We start from the raw sequence: 15835 nt of genomic DNA on the forward strand, positions 1-15835 counted from the left end.
TTTTTTTTTTATTTCGACTTTTTATATTTTTGAAGACTAAATTGGAAAATGTTGCAAGTTGAGAAATTGACTCACTGTGGCCATCCCTCGCCCGTGGAAACGGTGAAGAGAGTCAATAGGGCCCAGCAGACGTTGTCGTAGTGGAATTCATGTCTTCTCCACTCTCTCCTCTTCACCTCCTTCTTGTCTCTGGTGTAGTCGATGTAGAAGCCCCTGTGACAATGGCACCAATCAATCGTCTGTCGATTGCACCCTAATGAATTTAGAGTCAAAACTAGGGGAGCGCAGCGACTGTTGACTGGAAAACCTTAGTCAATGACCTTTGACCTTTAACTGTGAATTGTTGGTCAGACATTTGCTATATTCAATAAAAAAAGCAAACTTCACAAACTCTTATAGAACATAAAACAAGAAATATGAGTGCAGCCGAAGTGGTTGGATGGATGGTTGCTTCATTTTCTTCAGGACTTCAAGACAGCTGCATCACACACAGTTTCTAAGGGAAACAAGTAACCTTATCAAAGGTACAGCTGCCTAAACCTGAAGCCAAAGTCCTACATCTGCTGATCCATTTGATTATTTCTCCGACACCTGTTTTAAGCTGCAAAGTAGCAGGGATGGACAAATGGCAACAAAAGGCACAGACGAGATGACAGCAGGAATGCTCTCACGGCTCCAATACAAAAAAATGTAAAAGTTCAAGTCCCAGTGATTGTCACATCCCGAAGGATGCGAAATTTGTCCTCCACATTTGACCCATCGTCCCCTGAGGGAGTGGTGGGCAGCAGCATTGGGTGATCTCACCCCCCAATTCCAACCCCAAATACTGAGTGCCAAGCAGGGAGGCAATGGTTGCCAGTTTTATAGTCTTTGGTATGACCCGGCAGAAACTCTTTGAGGTGGTAAAAGTATTTTTTTTGAAACACCAACATTGTTTTTATTTGAAAAGTAGCATGATATGAGGGTGGAAAACATTTTATCTCAAGTCCTTCTTACATAATTCTTTTATTTCAATTGTACACACCCCAGTGTGACAGTCTTCCACTCAGTGTCACAGTGCAAAGTTTGCAGACGATTCTGCGGTTGCTCTCTCTCCCTTTCTCTCTCGGGGCTGCAAAACTGACAGCGAGCTGCATCGCAGCGGACTTCATTGAAGCCGTGACTCATGTTACTTGCTAACATAAATGTTTCCAAGACCAAGGAAGATGATTATCGATTCCAGGAGATATCCCACAGTCTCCTCGCCTCTGCTGATCAATAACCCAGGCTGCTGAGCGGGAGCGGCAATATAAATATCTGAGCACTGGGATTGTTGATAAATTGACCGTTGAACCTTAGTTGGATGACCCGCAAACCAAAGGATGCACATTTATCGAAGACTCCCTTCTGTTAACGTGGGCAACACTCTATGGAGGATGTTTTTCTTTGCTTTTCTTTTATCTGCCGGTATGGATCCGCTTCTTTTTAAAAACAGGAGTCTGAGGCTGAATGGTGCAGTTAAAGTTACTGAAAGGATAACCCGTAAGGATCGAAAGATATTGGATCAGTCTAAGTTATTGAGGAAAAAGCCAAGGTTATTCAATTTCAAGCTAGCTGTCTGTATGTTCACCCAAAGAGGTCAGTTGGATTCAGTCCAGCTGTGGATTTGCCCTTCGACCATGCAGATCTTCCAAATTGTTCACAGGTGTGACAGTAGCTGCTCCTTTGTCTCTCTGCATTTGCCCTGTGATTTGCATAGACCTAAGACAGCTGTGACTGGCTCCACTCCCCTGTGGCCATGTGTGCAAATGGATGGATGGCTGTGAACCTGATTTTCCCTCTGGGGCAGTAAAGACTTCCTTGACCTTGACATCATGTGTGCTGTAATTTAAAGAAAGTTTGACATTGACCGTACAAGCACGAACATAAACTTAGCTAAGAAGGTCACTGACATATTAAAATGTTGTCTATCATTGGCAGCTGCAAGAATGCATGATGTGGCACGAGATATTTATAAAACAAATTCTTACTAATAAATTATCTTAAGGTAAATAAACAGCAAATTAATTCCTATTGCATTGTGTAGTATATCTTAAATATGGATAATGACAGCTGCACTTTGTAACTTTCTTTTTCTGTTCGAGCAATTAAGCTCTTAAATATCAACAAACAGCTGCACTTTGTAACTTTCTAATACTTGTTACTAATGTGAAATCTATTTTTTTTTATTGTTATCATTTATTTCTCTTCATATTTCTGTCATGTAACTGCGTCATTTAAACAACTTAGTGACAGTAAGTTAAGTACCTCTGCCTCATGTACTGCTATCTGTACTGTTGTTTTGTTTTTGTGTTTGTATGTGTGTGTGTTCTTTACGTCAGAGCTGCTTAAACTAAATTGCCCCCTGGGGACTAATAAAGTTGTTTGAATTGAATTGAATTGAATTGTCCAGTGGAATAATTAGTAGTTTTAGCTTTATCAGAATAATTGCAGTTGAACGCTTTTCCATTTTTTAAATGCAGGACTGGCAACAGTCTTCAAAGCTGTTGGATTTGGTGCATTTGTTTATGTTTTCATGAAAGGCAACTTTTTTGGCTATATTTACTTACTGGCATTCCTTCTCTGAATTCATGGAGCTGTCAGTGCAGTAAAAGAACTTCCCCTTGAAGAGTTGCACCGCGATGACTGCGAAGATAAACATGAAGAGCTGGTAGACAATGAGGATGTTGAAGACGTTTTTCAGCGACGTGACCACACAGTCGAAAACAGCCTGCGGGGAAGATTGACACAGAAAGAGAAGGCTGTCAATGAGCTGGAACAACAGGAAAAAAACCCTGAAAAAAGAGATAACTTTAAGATGCGGCACCTTCAGTTTAGGAAGCCTCTTGATGGTTTTCAGAGGACGCAAAACTCTCAAAACTCGAAGAGACTTTATTGTCTTGATGTCTCGGCCTTTGTTGTTCCTGTTGACGTTGAAGTACAGCACTCAGGAATAAAGTTGTATATTCAAACAGACAGACGCACAAGGAGATGTGGCGGGGTGATGGAATACACTTTAGACAGTGAGAGAGAAAAAAAAACTGTGAAAGCAACAGGTCAAAAACATCACAATGAAGCTTCACTTTGTCTATATTTGAATAGGGCCTAACAGGTGCCAAACCAGGTTAAAGAGACAAGAACCATGCTAAAATAGTAAGCTAAATCGAGAGGACTTTAAGACATCACCAGTGGTTTACAGAGCTGTGTGTTTTAGCACACAATTTTTAAAAAGCTGACCAAGCATAAAAAAATAAAGGATAGACTTTTCATTTCAGCAGAATTCCTTGACCAGGCGAATGGCCCATTTAGAAAACACTGGCACAACATGGGACTTTGAAATAACTGACTATTTAGTAAAGGACCCAGAATTAAAATTTGATATTCTCTTTTTGGGTTATTTTTATGTGTCAAGAAGCATCAAGGAATAATCACTAAATTAGCATATTTCACTGAATATTACATTATTGTCTATTTAAAAAAATGAACAAAAGAAACAATATAAAAAGAATTGTATTGTGACCTGTTAGGCTCAGCAGTATGGTGAGATTTTGACGACAACACAAAATCAAATAAATAACCTGACACATAAAAGAAAAAAACAAAACAAATAATAATGTAATGGGATACATAATGTAATGGAATACATTTACATTTAGTGTGACCAAAATTTTTACCCCATCACATTCCTGGTAGCCCCAACAGTGACAAAATCCACAGGAACAACAGAGAAAAAGGTTAAGGCATAAAGAGAGATACACGGTGAGGTTCACAAGTATATACACAACGGAGATATTAACGCACAGAGGAGTCCTTTACAGTCACAGCAAGAGGCACAAAGGATTTAGAATTCCATCTGACCGGCTGACTCACACAGTGACAACAGAGAAAAATACATTTCTTCAAACAAGTCGTGACAAAACCGAACCCACGACTTTCCTTTTTCTTTGCGTTTTGCACGACCACGGCGGCCACGCACGCTCAACATAAACCAGACTTTTTCAAAGTCAAATGGCAAACTTGTGAGAAAAAGCCACCAAGAGGAGGGAAGGTCTTTGATAATTATACTGCGTTTGGAGGGAACAGTTTGCCGCAGTGAGTCAGTCCTTAGTCATCGGCAGGCAGCAACATATAGTGACTCACGTCAGGGCGAAGGCAATCAGAGCTCCCACCACCACGATGAAGTCCAGGATGTTCCACATGTCTCGGAAGTAGGCGCCATCGTGCAGAATGAGACCTTGGTCTATCATCTGGAGGACAGAAGACACACACACACACACGCACACACACACACACACACACACACACAGAAACCTTATCGACATGTCTGGACTTTCAAAGATTGTGCTCGTCAGAGAAAAAAATATATTTTGATGACACACCTTGATGATCATTTCAAAGGTGAACACTCCAGTGAAGACATAATCAAAATAACGCAGGACCTGGATGATGGAAAAAGCACAGATACACAGTCAGAGGAAAACAGTTTCTTTTTCTGTGGGCGCATGGAGCCAAACTGCGTCTCCAACTAGAAATCACGGACATTTGAAGGCTGCATTTGATAAAAGCCTGGAAGAGATTTGATGTGATCCCTCCAATTGATATTTCTTGCATTAATAGCACAATCAAAGAAGAATCAAATCTGATTCAGGCACATTTGAGTCCGTCTATCTGTGATATCGCCTCCTAAATCACCCATTGAGGAATTGTGCTGCATCTGAATGAGACATTATGAATGATCGTGTGTGTGTGTGTGTGTGTGTGTGTGTGTGTGTGTGTGTGTGTGTGTGTGTGTGTGTTTTAAGTAAGGCCAGTTTCCTGATGTGTGATTGTGCTTAATGAACAGATTTCTATGTCTAGTTCAGATTTCAAATGGTTTGGTCATTTATGCGCTACTGTTCTTTTGGATTTTTCAAGTGACGAATCAGTTAATGTTTTTCTTTTTTTTAAGAAAAAATGTATTTTTTTTCTTAAAAACAAGACATTTTGTTTAAGAATTTTCAAAATACTGACAATGCTAAAATTGTAATTTCCAATGTACTTTGGCTTTGGCTTGAACAAGCAAATAATGTAAACTTCCTTATTCGTCAATCTTTGGTAAAAATTTTAAAGGTGAAAAAAATTGATTTGGGTTCTGTCAGTCTCAGTCACTGCAACTTTACAAAATCAGCACACAGCAGAAGGTTCTCCTCTTCTTTATTACTTCTTTGTGCAGTGTGTAACGATTTAAGGCATGAGGAGAGGACATACGGGAGACCAGTGCTGTGTCTCAATTCAGGGTCTGCACCCTTCAAACCGAATGTCCTCCGTCTGAAGGAAGCGTTCTTCGAGGACCCAGCCTAGAAGGATGGACCAAACCCCACCTCCCCGTAACCACTCGGGACGATCTAGCCTTCGGCGTATTTCCTCGTTTCGTCACCGCCGTTCCCTCCGGCTGGCCAACCCCCGGAAGTGACGTTTTTATAGTATCAAGCTAACCATTGGTTCGCCATCTAACGATGCCGTTGGATGATCAAATAAGTAAAATCCTACGTAAAACTGGATACTTTATGTGAAACTTCAATGCTTTGATTTATACATTGTGTCTTAACCAGTACATGCCGCTAATTTCAGCTGACTTCCCAGGATCCCACGATGCTTTGCAGCAGCACGCAAAGCATCATGGAATACACAAGTACACAAAGGATAGTAGCGGTGCATCCTTGGAATCGGCTAAAACGAGTGCGTTTTTTGAGCGTCCTAAGGACCCTTGGGAATTGGGACAAGCCTTCGCGCAGTGCTATGACGCAACTTCCTTTCAAAATGCATTCTTCAAGGATGCAGACCCTGAATTGAGACACAGCACAAGACTGACCTTGAGTACTAGCAGCCTACATTCATGTCATTCCAAGAGGCACGGCAGCAGATGAGCCCAACTGTGGACGCTTTTGCAGACAATGCTTTTCTCCTTCGGATGCCTTTTGTATCTGCTCACATTTTCTATGACCTCTGAATGAACATCTACCCTGCTTCTGCTCAGAGGCCTGGAAATATTGTGGCTTTTTCCTCCATCTCTTATAATATTAGTAAATAGCACAGTCTCCTCCTCTGCCCACAAATACCACGCTATGTACTATGAGTCTTTGATGTAAATGTGAGAGCGATATTTTCATTAAGGTTTCAGCAAACATCCCTTTTTGAACCGCACAATACGAAGTAGATTGATATCTTTAGAAAAATATGGACATCTGTTTCCACTAAGTGCATTTTCTATTTGCAGTCTCACATGCACATGTTGGAGTCCACATGCACTGCATTGCAGCAAGGTGAGTCATGAAGCCACTGGATCAACAGAAGCAGGTGTTAACGTAGGAGTTCCTCAACTTCTGTCGTCCTTCAGCTGAACGAAAGACGCCTTTCGGATTTGCATAATTTTCTTCCAGCCGTGTGTCTGTGGCGAGCGAGGCCGGCACCACAGGAGCCAGATGACGCGTCACATTCGTGGGGCTCCACGCTGTCTGTCTCTCCCTCTGGTTTTCTTGCCTGTTTGGTCAGTTTTGACACATCGGGCGATACGGCGCGGCAAAAAAACCAACTGCACAGCCATCTCTCGGGCAAAGCTGCCGATTGTCACCTTGCGTGTGTGCGAAACCAAACGTGTCACGACACATTGTTGCTGACACAGTGTTATGTCAACTTGAGATCAAACAGTAAATCACCAGCAGCATTTAGGGATTACTGAGTTTATTCATTCCATCATTATTATTATTTTGGAGTTCTATTATGGTTAAAATAGAAAAGTGGTTTAACAGACACTACAGATTTATCATTTTTTTGTTAATTAGTTTAAAAAGTGCCCCCTGAAGGGCTCTTCACATTTAAATAGAAAACATAAATCTCTTGACATGTTTCCAGGGAGGAGTCGAACTTGTAACCTTCTGGAGTTCTGTGTTGTTCCTCCTCCTCTGACCTCCTCTGAGCTGTTGAGAGGTATTCTTGGAACTATTCGACGGAAGCAGGATCTCACCTTGTTTCTGTCTGAGTTGGTGCACACTGGGTCCTCGGCGGCCAGCGCGATGCTGCTGGCCACGATCACGAGCAGGATGGTCATCTCGAAGTAGCGCAGAGTGACCACGTAGTGACAAATCCTCCTGATGCTGCAGGGGAAGCAGAGAAGAAGAGTGTTGCCTGACTGAAGGGTTCACGTTCAAAAGATAGAAATTCTGTTTCAAAGTAATTCACTTATTGTTGTTATTCTAGTTGTTGTAGCTTGAGGTGAAGCTATTTGAATTAGGGTTAGTTGTTGCGCTGTCAAATATAAAACTGGATTGTATTTTAGAAGGAGATTATATTATTTTTTTTATTTTAGAGTAACTCAGCTTTAGGTGTGTACATTATCAACTACTATCAACAACTACATTATCAACAAATGTATTGTTTCATTCATTGCAAAATACCCAGCCATTTTTACATTTACTTAAGTACATTTCTGAACCTGTACTTTCATGCTTTTACTTGAGTCTTTGGTTGAATTAGTACTTTAGCAAAAAGTGTTACATCATGTGAATTATTTTGTTATCTCTGTCCAAAGTGGCGCAAAAGGAATAAACACAACTGGGCTCATGGAATATAGTCGGTAATTCAGTGCACTTTGTGCAATCTTACGGGTTGGAGGCCTTGAAGATGAACATGCTGTCAGGAACTGGAGCTTCCCGTTTGGGAGGAGTCGGAGGTTCCTCGTCCTCCGATTCCTCCTCGTCCTCATCTGTATCGTTTGCCTCCAACTCTTTGCTGTTCACTGCAAAAACAGTGTAAATAAAGAGGACAAAACATTTTGAGCTGTGCAATAATACGACATGGAAGAGGAGGCATGACTTCAGGAGGACGCTCAGTAGCAGTGGAGGTGTTGTTGGATCCTACAAAAAGCCATGCCAGCACTATATCCTACTGCGCTGCAGACGCGTGCGGTACTCACTTCCTGGCATGGGTGTCAGCTCCAGCAGCGGCTGCGCTGACATCTCGATAGCTACGCCGCCCTCCAGGTTGGACTTGTTCCGTTTGATGGAGACCTGGCGGCTCTCGGACTCCATGGCTCTCACAGTGAACTCTGTGGCCTCCAAGGCTGACTCCACTGGAATGCCTTGGCCAGAGGAGTCGTACTGGTTGGGCTGCTCCGACCAGGAGCAGTCAACCAACTGGTCGCACTGAGGAGGTTCTGGAATATCACCACTGGCCGTAGAAGATGGAGGCAACAAAGAACACATGACAGAGTTTTGCAATATTAAAGTGTAAGAGCTCACAACCTCCTGAGCTAAAGCAATGCCCAGGCAGTGCTGATGGCACGCGTCAGTCAGTTTTCCTAGTAGCATATACTACTAAGAAAGCATGTGCAAATGTTTTCTACAGTCAAACTTGTTCTTGACAGGGTGTAATTTCAAATGTAAAACCAGAGTCTGATTCACATTCTGCTTGTTGTAAACATAAATTATTCTTCAGAAATTAATATACAGCAATTATTTTAGCATTTATCGAAGTAAAGCATGCTATTTCATGCCAGTAGATCCCTTCACGCTTGGTGAGGGCAGGCAGGATCAATGCACCAGCAAAACTAACAAAACCCTCACCATGGCAACATGAAAATCGCCCTCACCTCCTGTGTTCTCCAACTCCTGCGTACGGGTTGACGATGCAGGTTCCATCCTCTTGCTGCGATGCCCCCTCTCCCTCCGTCTTCTCTTCTCTCTCGTCCCTCTCCTCCCTCTCGTCCAGGACCTTCCTCTCCTGGCTGAGCGAGCGCCTGACGTGCACCACCTCATGCGGCGTCTGCGAGAAGTCCAGACTTTTGGCTTCGGGCCGAGCGTCACGGTGCCGGTGCCGCCGATGCCTGGCCCCCTCCTCGGGCCCCTGGTTGGGCCGGAACTTGCGTGCCACCCTGTGTCTGCCGCCGCCAGCGCTCCTGTGATTGGCGCCACCCGCCTTCTCCTCGCCCAGGTTGACCAGGGGCTCGGCCTCTGGCGGCTCTGGGATGGGGATGGAGATGGACATGGGAGGCTCGGGGAGAGGTATCCCCACAGACATGGGGGACTCGGGCAGGTGAGCCGGGCTGGCCCCCGGGGAGAGGGTGGCCCCGTGGTGGGCGGTGGTGGGCGTTTCCGCGGTGTCCTCCGTGGGGTTGCTGAACAGCTCCTCTCGGCTCGCCATCTGGCGCCGCTTGCGCAGCTGGTTGGCCCGCTGCTCCCACACTGACATGTTGACCTTCCTCCTCCTATCGCGGCGATTGGAGAAGGTTTTGGTGCTGTTGAGGGGCTGCTCGTCGGCGGCTCCCGGTACACCGTCGGCTTCGTCCGGGAAGTTGGGGCGGCCTCGGTGGATAGCTCGTTTCCTGTACAGGTAGGGTCTCCTCCTTCCACTGAGGAGCAGAATGAAGACATGATCAAAATGGGGACGCACTACAGCCAGGTTACAGTGACTCAGCGATCAGCCACAACATTACGACCACTGACTGGCTAGGTAAATAACATTGGTCATCTCACTACAGTGCATTTTTAAGGTCAGAAACACCTGGATTCAAACAACCTCCATAATACCCTTGCTGATGACACCAGTGCTTTAACATGAGCAAGTGTGCTGGCACAAACAGCTCTGGAAAAGCTTCATACCAACGACAAAAATCTTGAGTCTCTCTTTAGTCATTCTGACCTGAAACACAACAGTGAAATGACGGTCAATGTTTTAATCTCAATGTTGGTTGGTTGGTTTAAAGGACTTTTTTTTGTTGTTGTTTTTTTTCTAATAGAGCAGCCTGTACATTAGCATCAGTGGTTTTAATATTGTGGCTGGTCATTTAAATGGTAATTCAACAAATTAAATGACAATTGCAAGAAAAGGATGAACCTTTTCTGTGGATTCAAAATTCAAAAACTACTCGTGTGTGTAAATAAGTTCAGGCTAAAAGAAAAGAAAAAAGAAAAGTATGCAAGAGCATCCAGAAACTAAGGGGAAAAAAGTGGAGAAACTGGAGGGTAAATTAAACAAAAAAAATTAACCCAAAAACAATGATGAAAATAGGGTAAAGTGCAGGATTTTAGAGCAAACATAGACGTGTAACGTCTGTAATTAATAACTTTGTAAGGAAAACTCAAGGGGAGCATACTTTCAGACAGATATATATATATATATACAGTCATACTTACTGATGTTCAGACTCTTTAGTTGTCCATGTGATCAATGAGTGATGGTTTGAAAACAAGACATTAGTGTTTTACAACATACACACAACATTTGCTGTGACACAGAGCAAAAATTGACCAGGGCTGGGCGAATACTATTTCAAAAACTTAAGATTAAAAAAAAAAAAGTGCTGAAACAAAACTGTTGCTGAAACTAAAACTGTTGCATTTTGGTCAGTGTCACATAACAGGAATAAAAACAGGACAATGTGATGGAATCTGCAAAGCATCGTAATACACAGCAAAATCTGCATCTTAAGGGCTGCAACACAAACAAGGACTAACATGTAAATATGTAACAAACAAATGATACAATCAGTGTCCATCATTAATCAGCAAGTGACGTTCGTTTTTTTTTTGCTCTTTGTGCCATTAAATAATGTCTTTAGGGGAGATATATGACATAGAGAATTTTTTTCAGAGGACTGTGCATTTTCATTAGCAGATTGATAGCATTACCAGCAAAAATGTATTTCCTTTAGTCTCAGATTCTTCCCAGTGATTTAGAACAACAGGCATTAAAGCTAAATATTTCAGCTTAACATCATACAAATATCTTGTTGTTTATTTGTTCACAAAAGCCACAAAGAAAATTCTTTTGGATTTGATTATTAAAACATCGTACCAAAAACCATCCTCTCTTGTCAACACTGGCTGCACAGAAACATCTCCCAGCAATATTTACTGAGAAAGATTCATTTTTCACATTGTCTAAGGTTGGGCTACAAATAAACGGTCCATTTGGTGATAAGCAGTAACACGTTTATCATTCCTGTGAAGTGTTTTAGAAAAATCTCGCTTGTGATGAAAAAACAAAGGGATTGCAGTTAATGGTGCAAAACATGCGAAATTAGCTGAGTTCTAATTAAGTCAGCCCAGTGCAGCTGTCAAGGCTTTGTACCGCCAGTATAGACATTACATCCATATTAAAATCTGCCACTCTTGAAAACATGAAAAATCCTTCCTGCCCTCCGCAGGTTCATGCGGAGGGTTGGAGCACCATCCGAGCTGACCAGAGCAACCAGGTCAGTGAAAGGAGCAGGAAATAGTATGCGCTATTTACATCACTATTGTTACTGCATAATTATGGTTTTAGTGGTGCTGCAAAGTCAGACTGAGAGGGGTCATGCTATTACATCAGGCACAATCGGTGTCGATTTTCACTGCATGGTCCCATGCTAATGGAAAATTCAACAACGATAACGATAATATGTGTCTCCATCCTGAAAATCGACTGGCCAACCGTCAATTCCTTAGCTTGGTAGTTTGTATTAGCAGGAAGCTAAAACCAAGTATTTTCACAGCAGGCTTTAAATAGAGGGTTATACGTTCTATTTTCAGGGTAGATAATTGTACAAAAAAATCTGACTTAATGTGTAATGCGGGAGCTTTGAACATGTCATTCTGACTGCATTAACCATGCAGCTGGGAGAGTTACTGGTTCAATTGGCCAGATTGTAGCGACATGGAGGAGCGCCTTAGTTTTCCCGCATCACAACTGAGTCATCAAGGTTTTTGATTTATGGGACAGGCAAACTTCAGAATGTTTTTCTGTTATCTCTTGAATGAACTTACTCCGATATGAGGCCATCCCTGCCTCTGGCGTATCTCTGGTTAAAGAACTCCTCTTCCTCCTCTTCGTCCTTGTGAAGACACAACCATCCATGAGTTTCAACAAACTGAGCGTGGCACACATTCATGACTGAAAGCTGTGTGAACACAATCAATCACACAATCGCAATTTTTGTCTCGCCAGATGTGGCGGAGGGAACACAGACCTTTGTCAGCTCTTGTGCATTTGCCAAATTATCCACAGCGATGGCCAAGAAGACGTTCAGCAGTGTGTCTGTCATGACAGAGGTTAGGGTACATGGCAGGCCGAAGCAGTGAGCAGCGTCAGACACACATGTAGATGAAGAAGCTGACTGTACTGCGCCTCACTGCTGACTGCAGGCCAGTCAACTGCAGCATTCGGTGACTATTTTAATTGCACACACACTCTGGGCAATGTTGAACTACTTTTTGGTGAGCTCAAGCTGATACAGTACAGTTGTAAAAGTTAATGAGCCTTGCAGTGCGGAAATAACTTAGGAAAGCTACTGTTTTATGTTTTTGTATCCACCCAAGTAGACACATTTCCAAAAATGTGTCTGTCTCACAACATTGAAAACATTTTTCTATGAAGTGATGTGACAGACTTTAATGCTCATCATTTCCAAAACAAAACTTAAGCAACGGTTCAATTGATGACAAGCCTTGCTATTGTAGCACATACTTGGACACTTCTGTGCATTGCAGGTCATTTAAACACATTGGCCAGTCCTGTCGAGGATACAGTTTCCAAAGAGGGTGAGCACGATGAAGTAGATGGACGACCACATGCCGTACTGGACTCCGCCCTGCGAGCGAATCCCGTTGTACATCACCTCATTCCAGTCCTCACCTGTCAAAATCTTCAGAGGCAAATAGAAACAGCCTGCATGAATATATTAAATGTGATTTTCAAAAAGAGCCCGGGCCTGCATTTACAAACACCTTGTTTAATTCAAAATTAAATCCAAATATATGAGTGCCAGAGTAGATTAAAGACATTACTGAAGTAGAGCATTTGCCTAAAATTGTATTGGATGGAGCCCCCCCCCCCCCCCCCCCCCAACTGCGAACCCAGTTAAAAATATGGTATTCAGAAAGAGCAGTAATTACTATGTGCACTGATCAAAACACTCCTTCGCAGAGTGCTTAGTTTCCTAGCAGAGCGGATTTGTTCACGTTTCCCTCGTCTGATATTCATGTGCGCATATGTGTGCGTGGATGTGTGGGACGATAACAGAGGAGGGGGGGGGTGCTGGTGTTGAGCGAGTGAGCAGAGTTGTTTAATCTGCGCCTGGGGTGAGAAATATCCCAGGGTGCAATGTGTCATGGAGTGCGAGCAGAACGGAGGGGATCTGTGGGAGCCAAACCTGAAACACTGTCATGATGGCAGCTGGAAATGTGTCAAAGTTGGTGGGAGTGTAATCTTCAAAGATGAACCTATAGGGGAGGAGGAAGGAAAGCGGGGGTCAGATATGGCCAAAGAAAGGAGAGGAGGAGGAGGATGCAGAGTTATTTCCATCGTGTCATGTCATTTCCTCTCCTCCTTTCCTTTTTATCACAGACGCCGCTACAAAGGGTGCAGGGTGTAGCTACCATAGCAGGAACCATCCTATAAGTAGGCACTTAAAGGAGGCAGGAAAATTCAGCAGCATACGCCAATGATAGAGGGAAAAAAAGAAAGAAAAACAGTTGCTGGTTTTGCTCACCTTCCGCCGAAGAGCTGCATCCCCAGCAGCGCAAAGACCACAATGAAGAGAAAAAGGAGAAAAAGCAGGCTGATAATGGATTTCATGGAGCTCATGAGGGACACGACCAGGTTCCTGAGAGAGGCCCAGTACCTGTCAGAGAGAGATCACACACCCTTAGTCTCTGTGCAAAGAGACTGAACAGGAGACCATAAGAAGCCCAGCGTGTGTGTGTGTGTGTGTATGTGTGTGTGCGTGTGTGTGTGTGTGTGTGTGTGTGTGTGTGTGTGTGTGTGTGTCTGTGTGCACACGCAACAGCTTCTTGCTTTGCTCACTTGGTGATCTTGAAGATCCTCAGAAGCCGCAGCGCCCTGAGAACGCTGATCCCAAAAGACATGCCAGGTCTGAAGAAGCCCCAAACCACCTCAAAGATGCTGCCGACAATTACCTGCAGAACATGCAACATTTGAAATCTTTCTCCAGATGACAGATACACTTGTGAATCTGTTTCAAACAGTAATTTCCAATGAATGAAATCCTTTTTTTTTTTTTCAATAAACACTTTTTGCATGCACACAATCAGAATAAAACAGACATTTTAAAAAGCCATATGTCTAAAAAAAAGAATTTTCAGAAGGTTGGAGAACACAAGCCTACAGCTTCCAAAATACAGATGTCAAGGTGGTGAAATCATTGTGGACAGAAAAAAGGCTGGCGGTTCCACAATTTATATCACAATATTTACATTGAGGCAAGTTGGCCGGCATAAAAGCGATAAGGACCTCTGAGCCAATGGCACCACTATGTTGCTATCCTGTGTTGGCTACTTGTTCTTCAGTAGCTCAGAGTTGCCAGGTTTTGAGTTAAATGGAGAAAAACTGAGCATGAAAATGTGTTTCAGCATGTGTATAATTAACTACACAGCAGCCAAAGTGCCTCCAATCTGAAAAGCATTCTTGAAGATTGGATGTAGTTCCTGAGACGAAAGATGCTGCCTGTCTTGCTACCACTGTTACAACTCAGCATTAGATCTATCAACCTCGCAACCGGCACCCTTTCCAAGGTGGGACAACAGAGAGAGCGAAGCCAAGTGACTGGGAGGAAGACGTCTTGTCCACATCACTGCTAACCTTCTACGGCTAATAAGAAGTACTATTTAGAACATCTGGCGTCTAATAAGTCCCTTTCACAGCTAGAGGAGCGAGTGATGTTCTGCTTCACTGGTTCCATTATTCTCACTGATTCTCATTTTAACAAGATACTTATGTTCGTGCAAGTTGGCAACAGATTGATGCTTGCCAAATAGATTTGCTGGTGCTTCATAGAAATCTATAATACATCATTTCATTAAGATAATCACCTCAGAACAAGACTAAAGATCTGATGGAATATGAAGCAGCAATTAAAGGACCAATATTGAGCAAAATTCACCAAGATGTGTCTCTCCAGAAATTCTCCAGAAATGGGATACGTTCGTTCTTTACCTCTTTTGCTTTCTCCACTTTTCAGGAAGCCTGTGCGCTGAATATCACACAGTTATACAGTTATACAGCCCATTGTGATGTCACGACGGGCAATGACACGCCTCATTGGATAGTAACAACGTCTCCAAGAACAAGAAGGCATCAGTTTTAGCGAGGGACCAAAACCTTTTTGCTGTTTCCGCCCAAAACAGAGGTCAATAATGTTGTTTAAGTTTTTTGGCGTAATATATCACATGAAGCCGTTCCACACATGAAACAAAATAATAGCTCTAATCAGGGGCTTCTGAAATGGGGTCTGTTACTGTCTGACAACACGAGCGAGCCCGAGCCGCAGCAGAAGGATCTTACCCCACAGTCGAAACAGTTGAAGGAGGAGTGGAAGTAGAGGCGGAAACCCAGGCCGTATATCTTCAAAAACATCTCTGCTAAAAACAGCCCGAGGAAAACAAACTCTGCATAGTCTGAAGATGAGAAGGCAGAGAAAAAAACAATTCAATCAGAGGAGCTGTCTGCCAACCGCCCCATCCCAAAAACAAGAGAAAACAGAACAAAAAAACTCAGTATGACACGGCAGAGTGAAACCCACAGAGGAAGATGGTCAGCCAGTCGGGCTGGTTGTGGTGGACGATGGCCACGCAGATGGTGTTGAGGGCCACCAGGCTGAGCACCATCAGGTAGAAGGTGTCTGTCTTCACCATGCGGCGGATGGAGATGCGCAGCATGCGCTCTTTGCGCCGCAGGTAGGCGGCGGGGCCTCGGCGGCCGCTGCGGAAGTTCATCCTAGATCGCGACATGCCTGAGGGTGAAGAAAAGGGTGAGGAGAAGCGTGAGAGTCAGTAAGTGCTGAGTG

General features: G+C 43.4%; 1 protein-coding gene across 4 annotated transcripts in view; it reads right to left on the reverse strand.

The window, feature by feature from the left end:
- LOC142885255 (voltage-dependent R-type calcium channel subunit alpha-1E-like) overlaps nucleotides 1–15835 on the reverse strand; it is a 40216-nt gene that overhangs the window by 10945 nt on the left and 13436 nt on the right. For all 4 annotated transcript variants that reach the window (XM_076021534.1, XM_076021533.1, XM_076021531.1 and 1 more), the window contains exons 10-26: nucleotides 15572–15781; nucleotides 15334–15446; nucleotides 13837–13949; nucleotides 13523–13654; nucleotides 13184–13253; nucleotides 12559–12676; nucleotides 12002–12069; nucleotides 11799–11866; nucleotides 8645–9403; nucleotides 7970–8223; nucleotides 7660–7792; nucleotides 7022–7151; nucleotides 4398–4457; nucleotides 4159–4265; nucleotides 2846–2942; nucleotides 2589–2749; nucleotides 76–213 (exon numbers count right to left, since the gene is read on the reverse strand). In XM_076021534.1, the coding sequence (XP_075877649.1) occupies nucleotides 76–213; nucleotides 2589–2749; nucleotides 2846–2942; nucleotides 4159–4265; nucleotides 4398–4457; nucleotides 7022–7151; nucleotides 7660–7792; nucleotides 7970–8223; nucleotides 8645–9403; nucleotides 11799–11866; nucleotides 12002–12069; nucleotides 12559–12676; nucleotides 13184–13253; nucleotides 13523–13654; nucleotides 13837–13949; nucleotides 15334–15446; nucleotides 15572–15781 (2731 nt within the window). The remainder of the gene's footprint in view (nucleotides 1–75; nucleotides 214–2588; nucleotides 2750–2845; nucleotides 2943–4158; nucleotides 4266–4397; nucleotides 4458–7021; nucleotides 7152–7659; nucleotides 7793–7969; nucleotides 8224–8644; nucleotides 9404–11798; nucleotides 11867–12001; nucleotides 12070–12558; nucleotides 12677–13183; nucleotides 13254–13522; nucleotides 13655–13836; nucleotides 13950–15333; nucleotides 15447–15571; nucleotides 15782–15835) is intronic.

This window comes from Nelusetta ayraudi, unplaced genomic scaffold (genome assembly GCF_046127955.1).
Source record: "Nelusetta ayraudi isolate G7.1 ecotype Tasmania unplaced genomic scaffold, CSIRO-AGI_Nayr_v1 ptg000011l, whole genome shotgun sequence".
Lineage (NCBI taxonomy): Eukaryota > Metazoa > Chordata > Actinopteri > Tetraodontiformes > Monacanthidae > Nelusetta > Nelusetta ayraudi.